General features: G+C 40.1%; 1 protein-coding gene across 3 annotated transcripts; it reads right to left on the reverse strand.

Annotated features, from left to right (window-relative positions):
* Nucleotides 1-523: 523 nt before the first annotated feature.
* lipea (lipase, hormone-sensitive a) lies at nucleotides 524-18,184 on the reverse strand. Of its 3 annotated transcripts, none has more exons than XM_063010809.1 (11): nucleotides 18,054-18,184; nucleotides 13,676-13,916; nucleotides 11,375-11,659; nucleotides 8,012-8,102; nucleotides 7,102-7,247; nucleotides 6,240-6,425; nucleotides 5,546-5,698; nucleotides 4,124-4,268; nucleotides 3,808-4,035; nucleotides 3,325-3,674; nucleotides 524-847 (listed from the first exon to the last, which is right to left on the reverse strand). In XM_063010809.1, exons 1-11 carry the CDS (start codon nucleotides 18,065-18,067, stop codon nucleotides 623-625), a joined length of 2,064 nt encoding a protein of 687 aa, XP_062866879.1. In that variant the 5' UTR covers nucleotides 18,068-18,184; the 3' UTR covers nucleotides 524-622. The 3 variants fall into 3 exon arrangements, with proteins under 3 accessions (XP_062866879.1, XP_062866892.1, XP_062866885.1); XM_063010822.1 differs by lacking the exon at nucleotides 18,054-18,184 and adding an exon at nucleotides 17,708-17,795; XM_063010815.1 differs by lacking the exon at nucleotides 18,054-18,184 and adding an exon at nucleotides 14,851-14,902.
* Between the last annotated feature and the right edge of the window lie 435 nt (nucleotides 18,185-18,619).

An 18,619-nucleotide genomic window follows, 5' to 3' on the forward strand; every position in this document is an offset into this window, starting at 1 on the left:
GGGACAAGTACGACCCCTGCTGACCGATTGACACACGATTGGCTGTGTGTCTATAGACAGAGGGACAAGGGCTGAAACAGGGTTCCTTAGTGCTGGGGCAGGTATGACCTCTGCTGACCGAATTGAGGCACCTGCCCGGGAAGACCCTGCCCCTAGCAGGTGAAAAGAAGCGACTGTCGGAGGGGACACATTACAGCTCTGGCCCTCCATGATTATAGGTTGGGGTGGTGGCAGCGACAAAAGAGATAAGCTCCAATTGGTCACGACTGGACGAATAAATAGAAGATTAAATAATTAGTTGAAAACAACCATCTGTTTGGTTAAAAGCACCTACAAGTTGGTCAGCAATTAGAGATGACGATATTAAAATAAAAATATTTGCTCTATCATTACCACAGTGTTTAAAGTGTTCTGTTACATCACACAGCATAGATCAAGTATTTAGAAGATTAAGACACCATGGTGATGTTCGTTTCTGTCACAGACAGGTAGTAAATGGTAAAATGTGCAGTGCAGAGGTATCTTCATTCTCGCTTAGTAAAGGTTTAATGGTTGTTGTTTGATCTTTTTAGGTTTTACACTGTTTACTACATTTGATCTGTTCAGTTAGCGATCACCCAGCTTACTCATCTATGGAATTGTTCGCTGATAAGTCTTGCTCAAAGACCTTTTTGATTTGTCCCACACAGATGTCTGATGCATCCTTCGTCTCTTTGCAGAGCTGCACTAGGCTGAGGAAACCATGCGGGAGGTCGTCCACTACTGTCAAGGTCACTGGTTGGTTGATACTCCTCAGCTTTTTGGCAAACATCACCGAATCATCCAACAGGGCATCCAAGCCTGAAGCCTAAAGATCGAGATGAAAACACAGTCAGCGACCTGAATTCAAATGTCATTTATATATTTTAATCAAACCGCTTTATCAGTATGGCACCACCCAAAATATGCTTTGATTTTATAAAAAATTAGGGATGTCCCGATCCGATCTCACAGATCGGGGCCGATCAAGGCATTTTTAACTGATCGGAAATCGGCTTTACTAATGCCGATCATAACCCGATCTTTTGTTTTACGTCAGCATGTCCGTTATGTGGAAATACTTTAAATTGGAAAGTGAAACGAGTCCAACAGTGAAGTGTAATGTCTGCACTGTGAGCGTTTCACGAGGCGGTAGGAGCAGAGCTGCGTTCATTACTGTAGAATTTTACTGTTTATATGGTGTGTGAGTCGAGGATCACTCCGGTTTACAAAACAATAACTTTTAATCAGAGTATGAAAACTTCAGGACCATAACATACAGCTTTTACGAGTTTACGTGTTACAAGACTGAACGACATCTCAGTATCAAGCTCTCTGACTGGCTTAGTTATGTAATCGAACGTCGTAGTGATGCACTCGCTTAATAAAGAAATAAAATACACGGTATATTCACTAATTGTCGGGAGCAAAACACTTTATTAACTTCTTCTGTTCCGAATAGCGGACAGCCAGAGCCGAGCACGCTATCCCATGCACTATGGAAGCCCCAAAGGGTCAAAACACACTTACTTTGCGTAGACCCGTCCATCAAACCATTGTCACAATACAAGCACTTTAAGAACTGGCTTTCCTTCATAACAAAAGAGTGACTTTCCATTTTATTTTGGTATTCAGGTTTTACTGTAATGCTGTTAAGTAACTTATTTGTTTTTTTATATTCAAGTTAAGCTGCTACACCACTTGTGAGTGGAGATTTTTGTTCATTTTTAGTGTATCACTGCATTAAACAGAATTATGTTCTTTGAATATAAAGTTCAAAGTGAAACTGTAATTATCTCACTTCATTTTTACTACAATGCTGCACTAGGTTTGTTTACTTTTATTTTGTAAAAGAACATTAAGCAATAGCTTGGATGCAGGCAATTTTTTTCCTACAGCACTGCAGAGCTATTCAGTTGTTAAACATGTACATTGGATTAATTTGAATAACTGTAATGTACTTGAAGTGTGCACTGTGCTAGTTCTTATCTAGACAATATCTAGAAAATACAAGTATCGGTTTGAGAATCGGTATCGGATCGGGATCAAAATTAAAGATCGGGATCGGGAACAAAAAAACGTGATCGGGACATCCCTATAAAAAATACAAGGTTTTTCTGTATTAATATCTGCAATTACTCAAAATCCGGTCTCTCGGGTGGGGCAGCAGTCGAGGTTTGAATCTAAGCAGTGCTATCGGTTGGCGGGGGGAAGAGGGGGGGGGTTGATGACCTAGTGGCTTTAGAAGATGTGGGTTTAAACAGTGACAGCAGCCAGTTTGAAACTTCTTGTCTGATGTTTTCTAGTAAATGTGCAGTGTCTCGACCCAGTGCGGTCAAGGTGTCCAGCTGCTGCATGGGCAGCAAGGACCTACTGTCCAAACCCAGCACTCAGTGACCTGGATTAAAATCTCATTCATATAGTATTTCAATCAAACCACTTCATCCAGCTCATGGTCATGGTGGGTCTGGCACCACCCAAAATATGCTTAGTTTTTATAAAAATACAAGTTTTTGTATTAATATCTGTAATGACTTTAAATCGGGGCTCTCGGGTGGCGCAGCAGTCCAGGTTTGAAAGTGGACCCATAAAAACTACTGCATAGAATTAATATGGCTTTCCCTTTGTGTAACAGCATTTCAGGCTGCATTGTTTATTGCAGTGGTGGACTGTGTGAAGTGACAATGGTTTTCTAAAGTACTCCCGAGCCCATGTCTCTTTATTTATCACAGTATAATGACAGTTTCTCATGTAGTGCTTTCTGAGGCCCTGAAGGTCAAGCATATTTAATAGTGGTTTTCAGCTCTGCCCTGAGATTTCACAGGATTACCTGAATTTTTCACAATATTATGTGAGGTAGATGGTAAAAGGCCTAAATTATTTGCAATGTTTCATTATTATTGTGTTGTTATTTTATGATAATAACTGATTACTTCACTCACACAGTGGTAAGCCATGACGCTGTTGGTGAATCCACCTTTTATACCCAATCATGATTCCCTTCACCTGTTACCAGTTTAGCTTAAATATTAGAAACTTTTCACTCTTATTTTGCCCCGTCCCAATTTTAGCTTTGAGTGTGTTGCAGGTATCAAACAAAAACAATTGGTCAGCCAAAACATTAAAAGTCATTTCTATGTTATTTGCCAGTTAAATAAAGGTTCAAGAGAATAAACAAATCACAGATTCTTGTTTTTTGCATTTTCCAAAAAAGCTCCAGCTTTTCCAGAATTGCGGTTTGTAAACTAACAAACAAATATTATTAATAAAATAAAATGTTTGTTCCATCATTATACTAGTTCTTACCACTAGATGTACAGGCGGCAGCCCCTTAAGGAGACTGTCAGGCGCAAGTAAAGGAGACACAAACGGGTTCCTCATGATAGGGGTGCAGGGGATCTGAATCTCTGCCGGACATCCAGAGCGCAGTGGCTCGAATCCTTCCGGAAACTCACTGGCACTCTGCTGCCTGCCGGGCACAGCATTACGAGAACTGGTGGATGATCTAGCGGCTTCAGAGGATGTGGGGTCAAACAGTGACTGCAGCCAATTGGAAGCTTCTTGTCTGATGTTTTCTAGTAAATGTGCAGTGTCTCGACCCAGTGCGGCCAGGGTGTCCAGCTGCTGCATGGGCTGCAAGGAGCCAGTGTCCAAACCTAGCAGAGAAAGAGTGACAGCTATGTAACGTATGTTACAAATTATTATCATAGTTTTCTATACATCAGAGTTTTCTATACATCACAGTACAGAGTAACACAAAAAGGCGCAGGTACTGGAACACTATCGTACCTGTGTAGGCATTGATGCACTTATTGAGCACACTCAGAGGCAGCACTGGATCGATCAGTGTCAGAAGGCGTGACGGTGAGGCATCCATTGTCAGGAGAGTCGCAGGGTAGGCAGCCATAATGCCATCAGGGACTCGTACCCCGTGAGACATGGCTTTCATGGAGACTGTTATACACAGGTTTCCACCAGCACTGTCCCCCGCTAAACACACTCGCTCTGCTGTAGAACCTGAAAAAAATATTTGAAAAAAAATATTACAAACTCAAGAAGTAAATTAATTCATTAGTTTGGTAATATTTTAGGGTGATTTGTGTACCTAGTAAGTGGCAATTCTTTAGGGCCCAGCAGTAAGCATAGAAACACTCCTCCAGGGCCCGAGGGAAGGGGGCTTCCGGGGCCAGTGAGTAATCCACAGAAAGAATAGGCACATTCAAATCCTTCGACCAGCTCTTTAGATAACTCTAAAATAAGAAGGAAGTCTGTGTGATTGCTTATACAAAGTTCTTACATTTAGATCTCAATTTATTTTAACATTTTGAGCAGGTCTGGACTTATAAAACAAATGCATAAAAATACACAGTAGATGTATTCTCAGACTAGGGCAATTTGGGTAGTTAGTAAGTCAGGTAGTTGGTCAATCAGTCACTCAGACATTCAGTAATACAGTTAATGCCAGTCAGTTAGCCACATCATGAAGTCAGCATGATAGTCATTTAATAAACCAGTAAATCAGATCAATTAATTCAATCAGTTTGTATATCATAAATTTCAAGCATCTGCCAAGAGCCACCCTTTTGAAACATTATTACAGGAAGTTATTATTAATATGATTATTATTATCAGTAGAAATATTATTATTATTATTAATGTCATTATTATTTTTACTGACATTATTATTGTTGTTATTAGTAGTAGTATTATTTTTGCTTTTATTATTATTAATTACATTATTATTTTTACTGCCAGTATTATATTATTATATTATATTCATAATTATTATTATTACTGTTGTTGTTATTATTATTATTAATATTATTATTGTTATATTTACTGCCAGTATTATATTATTATTATATTTATTATTATTATTATATTTATTATTATTATTACTATTATTATGATTAATTACATGATTATTTTTACTGCCAGTATTATATTATTATATTATATTCATTATTATTATTATTATTAATTACATTATTATTTTTACTGCCAGTATTATATTATACTTATTATTATTACCGTTGTTATTATTATTATTATTAATTACATCATTATTTTTACTGCCAGTATTATATTATTATTATATTTATTATTATTATTATTATTAATTACATTATTATTTTTACTGCCAGTATTATATTATTATATTTATTATTATTATTATTATTATTACTGTTGTTGTTATTATTATTTATTACATTATTATTTTTATTGCCATTATTATTATTATTATTAATGTTATTATTGTTTTTATGTCTTGTCTTAAACATTATGGATCGTCTGGACAATACAGCATACATTGTGGGCCCTTATAGACCTAGTTGTGCGTCTTTCCAAACTATGTCCAGTCTATTTAAATTTCAACAGCTGTAATCAATGAGTTCTAGACACACATCAAGGATTATTATAGCAAACAGAATGCATCTAACCATAATAATAAATGCCATTTTCAAAAATGGCAATTTAAAAGAACATTCTGGACTGAGAAAACCCATAAGCAAACATTTTAGCGTACTTCATGAGATTTAGAGGTCTGTGCCACAAATCCACCACCATGAAAGTGAATTAGCAGCCACGGTGAGAGAATGCCTCTCTGAGGCCGGAAACCCGCAGGAAGAGAGAGCTGAGGTCCTTCAGAGCGAGACAATGCCAACAGCTCGGCATTATCCTGCAGAGAAAAAGTGAAAGTAAAAGGTTTGTGTCATTCACATTATTTTAAATGTTGACTCATATTCACTACATGGCCAAAAGTATTTAGACACCTGACCATCATCTTGTCAGACATCCCATTTCAAAATCAAACGGTAGTTAAATACAGTGAGCTCTATGTGATCCTTTCAGCTATAACAACAGCCACTTTTTTTTTTTTTTTGAAAAGGCTTCTTACAAGAATTTAAAGTATGTCTGTGGAAATTTGTGCCTGTTTAGTCAAAAGAGGATTTGTATGGCCGGGCACTGATTTTAAGGTAAAGCCTCAATTGATGTTCCAATTTATTCCAAAGCTATACCATAGGACAATAGTGGCTCTGTGCAGGATACTGGAGTTTCTTTAAAAAAAGTTTGTCTTCATTACACCTGTTAGCAATCGCTGTTGCTGAAAGACATGAATTTAAAAATTATAAGAGGTGTCCCAATACTTTTGTCCATATATTTTATATCATGAAAGTGATCATTTTCTATATGAACAAGCACAGACAGTGTTATCATACCTGTCCCGGACGAAGGCAGTAAGAGATGAGACGTACGTGAACTGGTCCCGGCCCCCAGTGTGCAATTGGAGGGGACACTGAGACTGATAGATTTGGGTCTGAGGCCAGGGGTACACTGAGAGGCTTACCCGGAACTGTCAGAGTCATATTCACCTGCACGGTGTTTGATGCAATGCTCGCTAAACCCTGGGGACAGAGTGAGAGATTTCTATATATACTTTTTCTTCTTCAATCGTACCATTAGTCATTGTTGCCAAAATGTACATTTTCACATTGTCAGTGCTTTCCAAAAGCATCTTGGCTTATCAAGTTGGTGATTTGCATACTTTAAACCTGTTTTTGTAATAGAAACAATTCTGTGTTAGCTAAGCTGTTTTGCAGCAGTATTGAGTTTTTTTGGTCAGCATGCCGTGTGAGCAATTCTATGTGAGGTCTTCCTGATCATGCTCTGACTTCCAGCTCACAATGGAAATTGTGAGCTGGAAGAGCAATGATATCTGACAGGAACCAGACAAGTTCTTACCCTGGGCCACATCAGGCAGTTACATAAAGAGTATTATCTATAATGCAAGCCCATTAATGCTAAGACGTCTATACAGACGTCTATACAGACGTCTATACAGAAATTATGGGCTATGTATGTTGGGGATGTCTATGGCCGAAGCCCTGTGTTAAATGAGATCCCTGGCCCATGCAGTGTTTCCCAGTAAAAGAAACAAAACTTCTATGGCATAGAACACTTAAAGTGTAACTTATATGACCAGCCAAAAAGCAAAGGTGTAAGTTCTCATTTTCACATCAAAGAAAATGATCAAAGTCTTTTTTTACATCAAAGAAAATGATCAAAGTCTTTTTAACTGACTGTCAGCAGCTCTGTCTCTGTGATATTCCAAAAGGTTTTCCAAAACTGCATATCCAGGTTCTGGGTGATGCGTTCAAACTGCACTCCTCTGAGCTCAGGGTCCATGACGTACTTCCCTGACGTGAGGAACGACAATGCTGCTCTTCCTGCAAAGCAAAATGAATCTATGAAGCTTTCAAACGTGGCATGTAATATGTCAAAAAGAGCAATATGAATGAATTATAATAAAAATGACATGATAGAATGTGTCAAAGATTACTTAACAATAAAAATAATACAATGCACCTTTAAACAAAATAAGTGGTGGCGCAGAGGTAAAACCCGCAAGCGGTAAAATACGCTAGGCTAAAAAAGCAGTAGTAGCCTAGCAGTTAAGGTACTGTTTTAGTACTCAAAAGGTCACTGGTTTAAGCCCCACCAGCCAGGTTTTCACCGTTGGGCCCTTGAGCAAGGCCCTTGTGACAGTATACTGTCACAGTACTGTAAGTCATTTTGGATAAGAACGTCTGCTAAATGCCGAAAATGTAAATGTAAAGTAAATGCAAGTTCAAAAAGAGGTCACATGGCCGGGTGCCTACACAGACACATGATTGGCTGTGTGTCTGTAAGGGGCGGGACAATGACTGAACAGGGTTTGTTCATAACTGCTGCAATTACAACCTCTGTTTTCTGATTGATGGTGCCTGCACAGTGAGACGGGGGATAATGGAGATCGGTGTGTGACTATCCGTGCGCTATACGGATCCCAATATAAACCTGCCTTAGCAGGTGAAAAGAAATGTGACAGTTGCGACCCATCTTGGTTAGAAGTGGAGGTCTGCAGCAGTAGAGGCGAATTACAATCGGGTAAGTGGATACAACTAGATTGGAAGGAAAAATTGGAATCAGAAAATACAAAACATAAACCTACCTATTTTAGTTTGCTGCTTCTCAAAGTTTTCTCCAAGTGACACCATACTAATGACTATAGTCTGCAGGAAAGGCCTGAGAGCAGGAGAGAACTGGGGAGACAAAAACACAAACTGTTTCTTTCATATTCCGAACATGTTCTTTAAAGTTATTGATGGCATTATAAAAGTGTACCAAGAACTGAAAGATATACTACACAAGTACCAAAACACAAATGACCACAGCAAGCTCTTCCTATGTGTCCCTGTGACCCGGGAGAGGCAATAAACCCCAGTGCTCCAACTGGCCATCCAGAATATACAGTGTATCACAAAAGTGAGTACACCCCTCACATTTCTGCAGATATTTAAGTATATCTTTTCATGGGACAACACTGACAAAATGACACTTTGACACAATGAAAAGTAGTCTGTGTGCAGCTTATATAACAGTGTAAATTTATTCTTCCCTCAAAATAACTCAATATACAGCCATTAATGTCTAAACCACCGGCAACAAAAGTGAGTACACCCCTTAGTGAAAGTTCCTGAAGTGTCAATATTTTGTGTGGCCACCATTATTTCCCAGAACTGCCTTAACTCTCCTGGGCATGGAGTTTACCAGAGCTTCACAGGTTGCCACTGGAATGCTTTTCCACTCCTCCATGACGACATCACGGAGCTGGCGGATATTCGAGACTTTGCGCTCCTCTGCTGGTCGCTTGAGGATGCCCCAAAGATGTTCTATTGGGTTTAGGTCTGGAGACATGCTTGGTCAGTCCATCACCTTTACCCTCAGCCTCTTCAATAAAGCAGTGGTCGTCTTAGAGGTGTGTCTGGGGTCATTATCATGCTGGAACACTGCCCTGCGACCCAGTTTCCGGAGGGAGGGGATCATGCTCTGCTTCAGTATTTCACAGTACATATTGGAGTTCATGTGTCCCTCAATGAAATGTAACTCCCCAACACCTGCTGCACTCATGCAGCCCCAGACCATGGCATTCCCACCACCATGCTTGACTGTAGGCATGACACACTTATCTTTGTACTCCTCACCTGATTGCCGCCACACATGCTCGAGACCATCTGAACCAAACAAATTAATCTTGGTCTCATCAGACCATAGGACATGGTTCCAGTAATCCATGTCCTTTGTTGACATGTCTTCAGCAAACTGTTTGCGGGCTTTCTTGTGTAGAGACTTCAGAAGAGGCTTCCTTCTGGGGTGACAGCCATGCAGACCAATTTGATGTAGTGTGCGGCGTATGGTCTGAGCACTGACAGGCTGACCCCCCACCTTTTCAATCTCTGCAGCAATGCTGACAGCACTCCTGCGCCTATCTTTCAAAGACAGCAGTTGGATGTGACGCTGAGCACGTGCACTCAGCTTCTTTGGACGACCAACGCGAGGTCTTTTCTGAGTGGACCCTGCTCTTTTAAAACGCTGGATGATCTTGGCCACTGTGCTGCAGCTCACTTTCAGGGTGTTGGCAATCTTCTTGTAGCCTTGGCCATCTTCATGTAGCGCAACAATTCGTCTTTTAAGATCCTCAGAGAGTTCTTTGCCATGAGGTGCCATGTTGGAACTTTCAGTGACCAGTATGAGAGAGTGTGAGAGCTGTACTACTAAATTGAACACAGCTGCTCCCTATGCACACCTGAGACCTAGTAACACTAACAAATCACATGACATTTTGGAGGGAAAATGACAAGCAGTGCTCAATTTGGACATTTAGGGGTGTAGTCTCTTAGGGGTGTACTCACTTTTGTTGCCAGTGGTTTAGACATTAATGGCTGTATATTGAGTTATTTTGAGGGAAGAATAAATTTACACTGTTATATAAGCAGCACACAGACTACTTTTCATTGTGTCAAAGTGTCATTTTGTCAGTGTTGTCCCATGAAAAGATATACTTAAATATCTGCAGAAATGTGAGGGGTGTACTCACTTTTGTGATACACTGTATAAGCACATGTATGACCCCAAATCAAAAAAAGTTGGGACAGCATGGAAAATGCAAATCAACAAAACAAAACATGTTATTCATGCTTTGTCACCTTCATTTTATTTGTTAATATACGTTCATATAAATCACTGTTTAATATATATATAATATATATTAAATTAAAAATAATTTATAATTAAAATTATATTATAAATTATATTATTAAGAATTTAATTAATAAATATTAATAAATAACAACAATAAAAAATAAACGATATTAATTAATGTTAATTAATAAATATTAAAAATATATATTAAATTAAATTATTATAAAATTATTGATTAATTATGGTCAGAAGTATATGTATAGTGTTTCAACCACCCTCCTTGCTACCTGGTTTCAAACATATTGACATAAAAATTTATTTCATGCTTTCAACTTTGTGGCAACAGTTTGAGGAAGGCCCTTTCCTGCTCCAGTTAGACTCTTTCCTGAGTAACATGAGTCTTAATGCAATTAAACACTCTAGGTAGATATCAGGACGTCAGTTATATGCCAAACCTACAGATACACTTCAAAATGTTGTGAAAAAAACATTTCATTCTGTCCCAGAATCATTTTTTATTTGGGTTTGTACAAACAAACAGAAAGTCATTTGTATCAATTTGACAAGGAACTGAAACATATTACATCACGTAGTCATGCTCATTTATAACCTTTGGCAGGCATTACTGTACAGACAGTGGTAATTCTTGCCCATCCCTTTTCATTAAATTCTTGAGGTTCTGCCAGGTTAACAGAGAGCTTTTAGCACAGATGATTCACTGGACTGAGATCAGGACTCAGATTCAGCTCCACAGCGCCTTTATTATCTTTCATCTACTTTTATTATCATCTTTGGATACAAGTTATCTCTGTACTGTAAACTGTTTCTTTACCAGCTATCCTGGTACCAGCCTGGGTAGAGCGTTGGGCCCTAGAGCAAGGCCCTTTATTCTCTCTGCTTCAGAGACACCATACAATGGCTGAGCCTGCACTCTGACCCCAGCTTCCAAATAAGCTGGGATATGCGAAGAGAGAATTTCATTGTCTTGTACATCTGTAAGTATATATATGACAAATAAAGGCATTTAATTCTATTCTATTCTTAAATTAGCCCAGCAATTTCCACTTCACTGGGAAGTATTTCAGGTACTTTTTGTTTTTCTGTGGGCATGGGCATGTGTAATTAGTAAGGGCTTTAGTTTTGTCAGTATGGAAATTTGCTTTTTTTTCAATATACAGTAGATCTTCCGATAAACATGCCTTATGCAGGTGAAAATGTAGCTGAGTGGAGGTCAGCAGTAGTAGTGGCACAAATGCAAATCAGGTAACTGGATACGAATAGTTTGGAAGGAAAATTGGGGTACATGCATAAAAAAGTGCACATAGACACTCACCTGAAAGCCCAGGCAGCGGCCATAGAAACAGGCCTTGTGCATGGTTGCGTACTCCCTAACGAACTTTTGGCTCAGACTCTCGTCTTCCCATGAGTACAGCTGCCCATGTTTGTTGTTGTTAAGCAACCGCTGTGCCAGGTAGAGCAACGCACGCAGCTGGCACAGCGCCGTGCAGTAGGCCTCCATCTCGCCAGTGTTGTGCTCTACTCTGAAAAATATCCCTCCACAGTTGGAAGAGATGTATCGAGCTTTCTGGATTATATGAAGAATACAGGAACGAACCACCTGCATAGAAAAGAGAGGAATTTTTGATAATCGATACATTGACTGATATTGATTGACATTGATTTGATATTGTGTCCTTGTAATTCGACGTCCACTAAATTCGAACTCTCTGAAACTCAACACCCTTAGTCAAGAAATTTGTACCCTTAAACTCGACGTTTCTCTTAAACTCGACTGCCGCTTTGTTCAGCACTTAGTTTGAGCAGTGCGGTAAAACGTCATCAAAGTGCGAATACAAGACAAATCTGCATTTGTGTGGTTTGTTTGTGTGTTTGTTTATTAGGATTTTTTAAATGCATTTTCTCCCCTTTTTCTCCCCCTTTTAGCGCGTCCAATTGCCCAGTTGCATCATGCTTCCTCTCCGCCTATGCCGATCCCTGCTCTGACCGAGGAGATCAAAGCTAACCCAAGCCCCCTCCGACATGTGGGCAGCAAGCCGTATGCATCTTATCACCCACACATTGACGAGTGTTGTGCCGCCTAGCGTTGTGTATGGAGAGACACACCCTAAGCGCACTCTTTCCTCAGCCTCTAATCAGCCAGCAGAGGTCGTAATTGCACCAGTCTGACAGAGAGAGACCCATATCCGGTTAGTCCCACCCATCTGAACCACAGGCCAATCGTTGTTCATGTGGCCGCTCGGCCTTCAGCCGGCAAGACAGAGCTGAGATTCGATACGATGTATTCGAGTTCCAGCTCTGGTTGCAGCGTGTGTTTTTACCGCTGCACCACCTGAGCGGCCTGTTTATTAGGATTTTAACGTCATGTTTTACACTTTGGTTACATTCATGACAGGAACGGTAGTCACTCGTTACACAAGGTTCATCAGTTCATAAGGTTATATCGAACACAGTCATGGACCATTTAGTGTCTCCAATTCACCTCACTTGCATGTCTTTGGACTGTGGGAGGAAAACCCAAGCAGACACGGGGAGAACATGCAAACTCCACACAGAAAGGACCCGGACCGCCCCACCTGGGGATCGAACCCAGGACCTTCTTGCTGTGAGGCGACAGTGCTACCCACTTAGCCACCGTGCCGCCCCGCATTTGTGTGGAATAATTCACTCTGAAAGCGTTCACATGTATCTGTGTTTATCTCCTGTTTCACTTTTAAACTTGTGTTATAGATCGGGGTGCTGAGAAATTGTGAGAATCAGCTTTTCCGAGAGTCTAAAACGCTTATTGTTAAAAAAAAGCTTAATGTGACTTAATGTATTAAAAGAACGACATAGGAACACTAAACGTCTCATAAGTTCTCTCCACCAATCAAATTCCTCGCTCATTTTAGTACAATAAGTCACGTTAAGCTTTGTGCAGCACCACACTACATAGGAAATAACGGCACGGCCAGCACAAAAGCTGTTTTGTCGCTTGTCACGTGAATGCGCCTGTACTGAACTTACTAAAGAATACGGTATTCCAAGATCAAGCATTTCCACGATTAAGAAGCGTAAGGAAACAATAAAGAAGAAAAGGTCAAGTGCAGGTTTTATTGTATTTCAGAGTTTTTATATTATATTTGTATTACTATTGGTGTATAAGTGTTAAAAACAACCCCATTATTTTACATTAGCCTAAAATATATGCAGTTCCATGGGACCATGGAACCCATTAACAGGTTCCCCTTACATCCTTATGGGAAAAAATACCTTGAAACTCAACGTCTTTTAAACTCCCAGAACCAATTGACATCAAGTTTCAAGGTACCACTGTAAATGGTTTCACCACATTTATTAGCAATGACTGCAACTAAACACATTGTTTATTTTGATATTTGTGTTTTACATCAGTGTAACAAAATTTTTGCCTACTATTCCTTTAGAACTGCTTTACCTTAGACACTGCTAGAGTTTCAGACGTGTATTTCTATTGGGCTCAAGTCATGCCTATGATTAGTCTTGGAATAAGTTTTATTTATTCAAACCATTACTTTTTTTTTTACAGACGAAAAAGACAACCGACTTAATAACACAGTAATAAATACCAGCACATCAATTATTGGTTGAACTGTACCTTAACCAAGGAGCGGTACCCATTGGCAGGTGTCTCAGCATCAAAATCATAATGGTGGTACACAGCAGAGAAGCCACTGACAAGGGCCTCGACAGCACGCCCATGTTCGTAAATCCGCCTAAGCGTCGCCAGCAGTTGAGCCGTGGCCTCGTTCTGCATTAGACCAACATTCCCAGAAAGTGCAGAGATGGCTTCCACACACACGACCTCCAGGGTGGTGAACACAACGCTATGGTCCATCCTGAGGACGAGAGATAGAGAACAGCTGTTAGTTCTGGAGGAAAGGGGCGAACACAAATTCAGGCAAAATCCAAAGAACGAACAGTAAGTTAGTGTGTTCAGGGACTGATAAAGGCTTTACAGATGTACCAGTACAATGACTGTTTCAGAATGACAAAAATTAGGCCAAATGGCAAGAGAGCATTTTCTATAATCACTGTTTTGATGTTGTTAAGCATACAAAAATGTGACATGTACACAGAGAAAAATTAGGAAAATTAGACTATGAATGCATCATGGTTGTTGGTGCCAGACAGGCTGGTATGAGTATGTCAGACACTGCTGATCTCCAAGGATTTTCACATGAAACAGTCTGTACAGTTTACACTATTCCCCAGAATACCATGGCAAACAAACAAAAAACATCCAGTAAGCACCAGTTCCAAGGAGGAAAATGCCTAAAGATGAGTGAGGTCAAAGAAGAATAGTCAGACTGGCTTGAGCTTACAGGACGTTTGTACAACCGTGGTGAAAAGAGCAGCTCAGAAAGCCCAGCATGGCAAACCTTCTTCTTGAAAGAAGAATTAAAGGCTACACTGGGTACATGCCCATCAAAGCTGGGCATTCATTGACCAAACCCCACCCTATGAGAAGTTAAGGCTGGTAATAGCAGTGTAATAACATATATAGTATTTTCTAGGCACATAATTTATACTCCTTACCAATCTAGCATCATATGGATGCTTCAGTGTATTTAAGTATTGTTGCTAACCATGTGCCACCCCGAATGGCTACACCTTATAATGGGTTCTCCCAGCATGCTATTGTCCCAAATCACAAAGCACAAATCATCTCAGGCTAGTAAATACATGTCAAATAAATACACTGATCAGCCATAACATTAAAACCACCTCCTGGTTTCTACACTCACTGTCCATTTTATCAGCTCCACTTACCACATAGAAGCACTCTGTAGTTCTACAATTACTGACTGTAGTCCATCTATTTCTCTACTTACTTTTTTAGCCTGCTTTCACCCTGTTATTCAATGGTCAGGACCACCACAGGACCTTCACAGAGTAGGTATTATTTGGGTGGTGGATCATTCTCAGCACTGCAGTGACACTGACATGGTGGTGGTGTGTTAGTGTGTGTTGTGCTGGTATGAGTGGATCAGACACCTATCAACACTCCTACCTAGTTGGTCCACCTTGTAGATGTAAAGTCAGAGACGATCACTCATCTATTGCTGCTGTTTGAGTTTGTCATCTTGTAGACCTTCATCAGTGGTCACAGGACGCTGCCCACGAGGCGCTGTTGGCTGGATGTTTTTGGTTGGTGGACTATTCTCAGTCCAGCAGTGACAGTGAGGTGTTTAAAAACTCCATCAGCATTGCTGTGTCTGATCCACTCATACCAGCACAACACACACTAACACACCACCACCATGTCAGTGTCACTGCAGTGCTGAGAATGATCCACCACCTAAATAATACTTACTCTGTAGTGGTCCTGTGAGAGTCCTGACCATTGAAGAACAGGGTAAAAGCAGGCTAAAAAAGCATGAGAAACAGATGGACTACAGTCAGTAATTGAAGAACTACAAAGTGCTTCTATATGGTAAGTGGAGCTGATAAAATGCCTGATCGGTGTACTAGTCGTACAGGTAAATGAAAAAAAGAAAAAAATGGTCACATAAAAAGAAGCTTATAATTTATTTGTTACAACTCATTTATACACCTGCAGGCAAGGTGTGAGTGTCCACATACTTTTGGCCACGTGCCTCAATATACAAATACCTGTACCATTGTTTAATTACTTATTTAATTACTTAATGACTTTCAGGTTTTCTATGATCAGATTACTGACTGCACATAATCACGCTGATCAGATCATTTCTAAATTTACATTCTTTGCATTTACTTTAGGAATTTACAAGTAGACAAACTAACTGATTTGCTTGTTTTATAAGCCATTATCAATTACATTGGAGTCTCAACGTGACCTCTGACCTGCTCGGAATCTAGCACTGTATTCTGTATCAGTTACACTGGTCAGCTAGCTCAGCTTGCATTCAATCCACTCACTGTCTTTATCACTTTCAGAGGTGCAACCGCTCCGGGGTGTCGAATGTCCTCTTGTGGAATATGCCACCAGTTAATGATTTCTGGAATAGTGTGTAATCAGTGTTACTACACCGGCCATTGCAGTTTTGCACACACACTTAGAAAAAGGTACTAAAATAAAGTTTCTTGTTAGCAGCATTGTACTCATTTACTGAGCCTATAGTTAAAAGGTCTGACATGTCTGGTTTTGGCATAAGTGTTAAGAATCAGTTAAAAAAAAACATAACATATAGAATACTATAAGAACATGCCAAACTCAGACTCAAACCCAGGTTGCTGAAAACAGAGTGCCGAAGGCTAGCATTTAAATTGGGCAGTTGTAGCCTAGTGGTTAAGGGACAGGACTAGTAATCAAAAAAGGCCCAAGCCCCACCACTGTCAGGTTGTCACTGTTGGACCCCTGAGCAAGGCCCTTAAACCCCCTTAAATTGCTTAGACTGTATACTGCCAGAGTACTGTAAGTTGCTTTGGATCAATGCCAACAATGTAAATGTAAATTAGTGTCACTTGCTCAAGGGCCCAACAGTGGAAATCTGGTGGTGGAGGTGCTTGAACCAGCAACCTTATGATTACTAGTCCAGTACCTTAACCACTAAGCTACCACTGCAAGCCAATGCCTTGTCCGAGATGTGTGAAGCTGCCAGCTGTATCTTGACACCAGCAAGCAGTGGCATCTTACAGAGAGCCTCAGCATGTATGTTCGCTGGAGCCTATTCCAGCTTTTCAATGGGCGCAAGGCACACAGTAACACCCTGGACGGGTCACCAGTCCATCGCAGGGCAGACACCCATACACACACACATACACACACCCATTCACCTATAGGGCAATTCAGTGTCTCCAGTTAACCTGACTGTATGTTTTTGGACTGTGGAAGGAAACCGGAGCTCCTGGAGGAAACCCACACAGACACGGGGAGAACATGCAAACTCCGCACAGAAAGGACCACCCCATCTGGGGATCGAACCCAGGACCTTCTAGCTGTGAGGCGAGAGTGCTACCCACTTAGCCACCATGCCGCCCATGTCAAACACAGTCATGGACAATTTTGTATTTCCAATTCACCTCACTTGCATGTCTTTGGACTGTGGGAGGAAACCAGAGCTCCCGGAGGAAACCCACAGAAAGGACCAGGACCGCCCCACCTGGGGATCGAACCTAGGACCTTCTTGGTGTGAGGCGACAGTGCTACCCGCAGAGCCACTGTGCCGCCCATTTGGCTTAGTAAGATGCAATTACTATTTTATTTGTAAATTTTCTGGTGAACTTAAATAAAATAAAATAATTGTGCATTAGTATTTGCAGAAAACTATGTCTTTAAAATAGTTAAACTATTAAACTGAGAGTTTCAGCTTCGTTTTGGGTATATTTTGTCGCTATTAATACAACCCAAGTACATTATGTGTAACCTTAGCAAACTATTTAGTAGCCTACAGTGGGCAGCTGTGCGGTTTGAAACGCAGCCAATGAGCCTTCTCTATACAGGTTGTACAGACTACTGCTCCAACACACTAATATGAAAACTAGTAGCCTACTGAGTATGCGGTTTCGGACAGAGCCATGGTGTGTGACACTTGCTCAAGCAAAGAGTCCATTAATCTCAAAAAAATAACTGAAACACAACAAAATGAAAACCAGCCTGTTTAAAGAGTTTTGAACTAATAGTGTAAAGTTGCAGTAAACGTACGTTGACAGTGTTACCAGGTGTTCTGAAGTTACCGAGAATCCTGTGATCCCACATTAAACATCATCTTCATCAGAAACACGAACAACTTCAGCAAAACTAAACATATCAAAACATTCTGATAAAAAAGAGTCGACTCTAAAGCTAATCTTGAAGCCGGTAACAACAGAAATAACTCCGTGCCCCTTGTAACAATTCAGGAAATTGAGACAGGAAAAATTCCAAATGCAGCCATATTCGCTATACAAGTGCACTACAACAGCTTTAAAATCATAGCATATATCTCCGTCGTAGTGCACTCATTGTCAACGAGTACATGATTTAAGACGCGGCCGCAGTATGAGCTTACCTGCTGTATGTCATACGGCAGAAGTTCGAGACAGTGTGGAAATTTAGGTTACAACATGGTGTCCTAGGAGGAACTTTGTCCGCGATGAAAGAATTAATACAGACTAATAAAATAGCGACGAATACAAACTATGTCGTGACATAAGAGCTGTTGGTTTTTGAGAAAAAACAGCCGGTCTGTGTGGTAGTGTCAGAAGTGAACCCCGCGGAATCCTGGGAATTAGAGTCTCTATTGACTCTGTTAGTGATTAGGAACCAGATAAGCTACATATGTTTAAATCTCATTAAGTGCTTTTAAACACTGACAGTACAAACACAATCTCTTCTATATTTTTTCAGGTTTATTAAAATGTATCAGGAATGTTTGGCTATGCTTCATTTAATAAAAAAGGGGCTGAATAACTAATTCCAGAATAATATCCTCATCATTTTGACCTGTATCTGACTAAAACAATACAAAGACTAGTTGTTTCACTGTGTTTCAACTAATCAACTTAATTTGGAATCTATCTATCTATCTATCTATCTATCTATCTATCTATCTATCTATCTATCTATCTATCTATC

The sequence above is a fragment of the Trichomycterus rosablanca genome, chromosome 2 (assembly GCF_030014385.1).
Source record: "Trichomycterus rosablanca isolate fTriRos1 chromosome 2, fTriRos1.hap1, whole genome shotgun sequence".
In the NCBI taxonomy this organism is placed as follows: Eukaryota; Metazoa; Chordata; class Actinopteri; order Siluriformes; family Trichomycteridae; genus Trichomycterus; species Trichomycterus rosablanca.

Excerpts from the sequence above, each read along its gene's own strand:
- lipea (XM_063010809.1), bottom strand. Across the intron at positions 8,103-11,374 it reads GCCGCTGCCTGGGCTTTCAG|TTCTCTCCTGCTCTCAGGCC; the intron begins GTGAGTGTCTAT and ends TTGTCTCCCCAG. Across the intron at positions 6,426-7,101 it reads CAGAGACAGAGCTGCTGACA|GGTTTAGCGAGCATTGCATC; the intron begins GTCAGTTAAAAA and ends CTCTGTCCCCAG.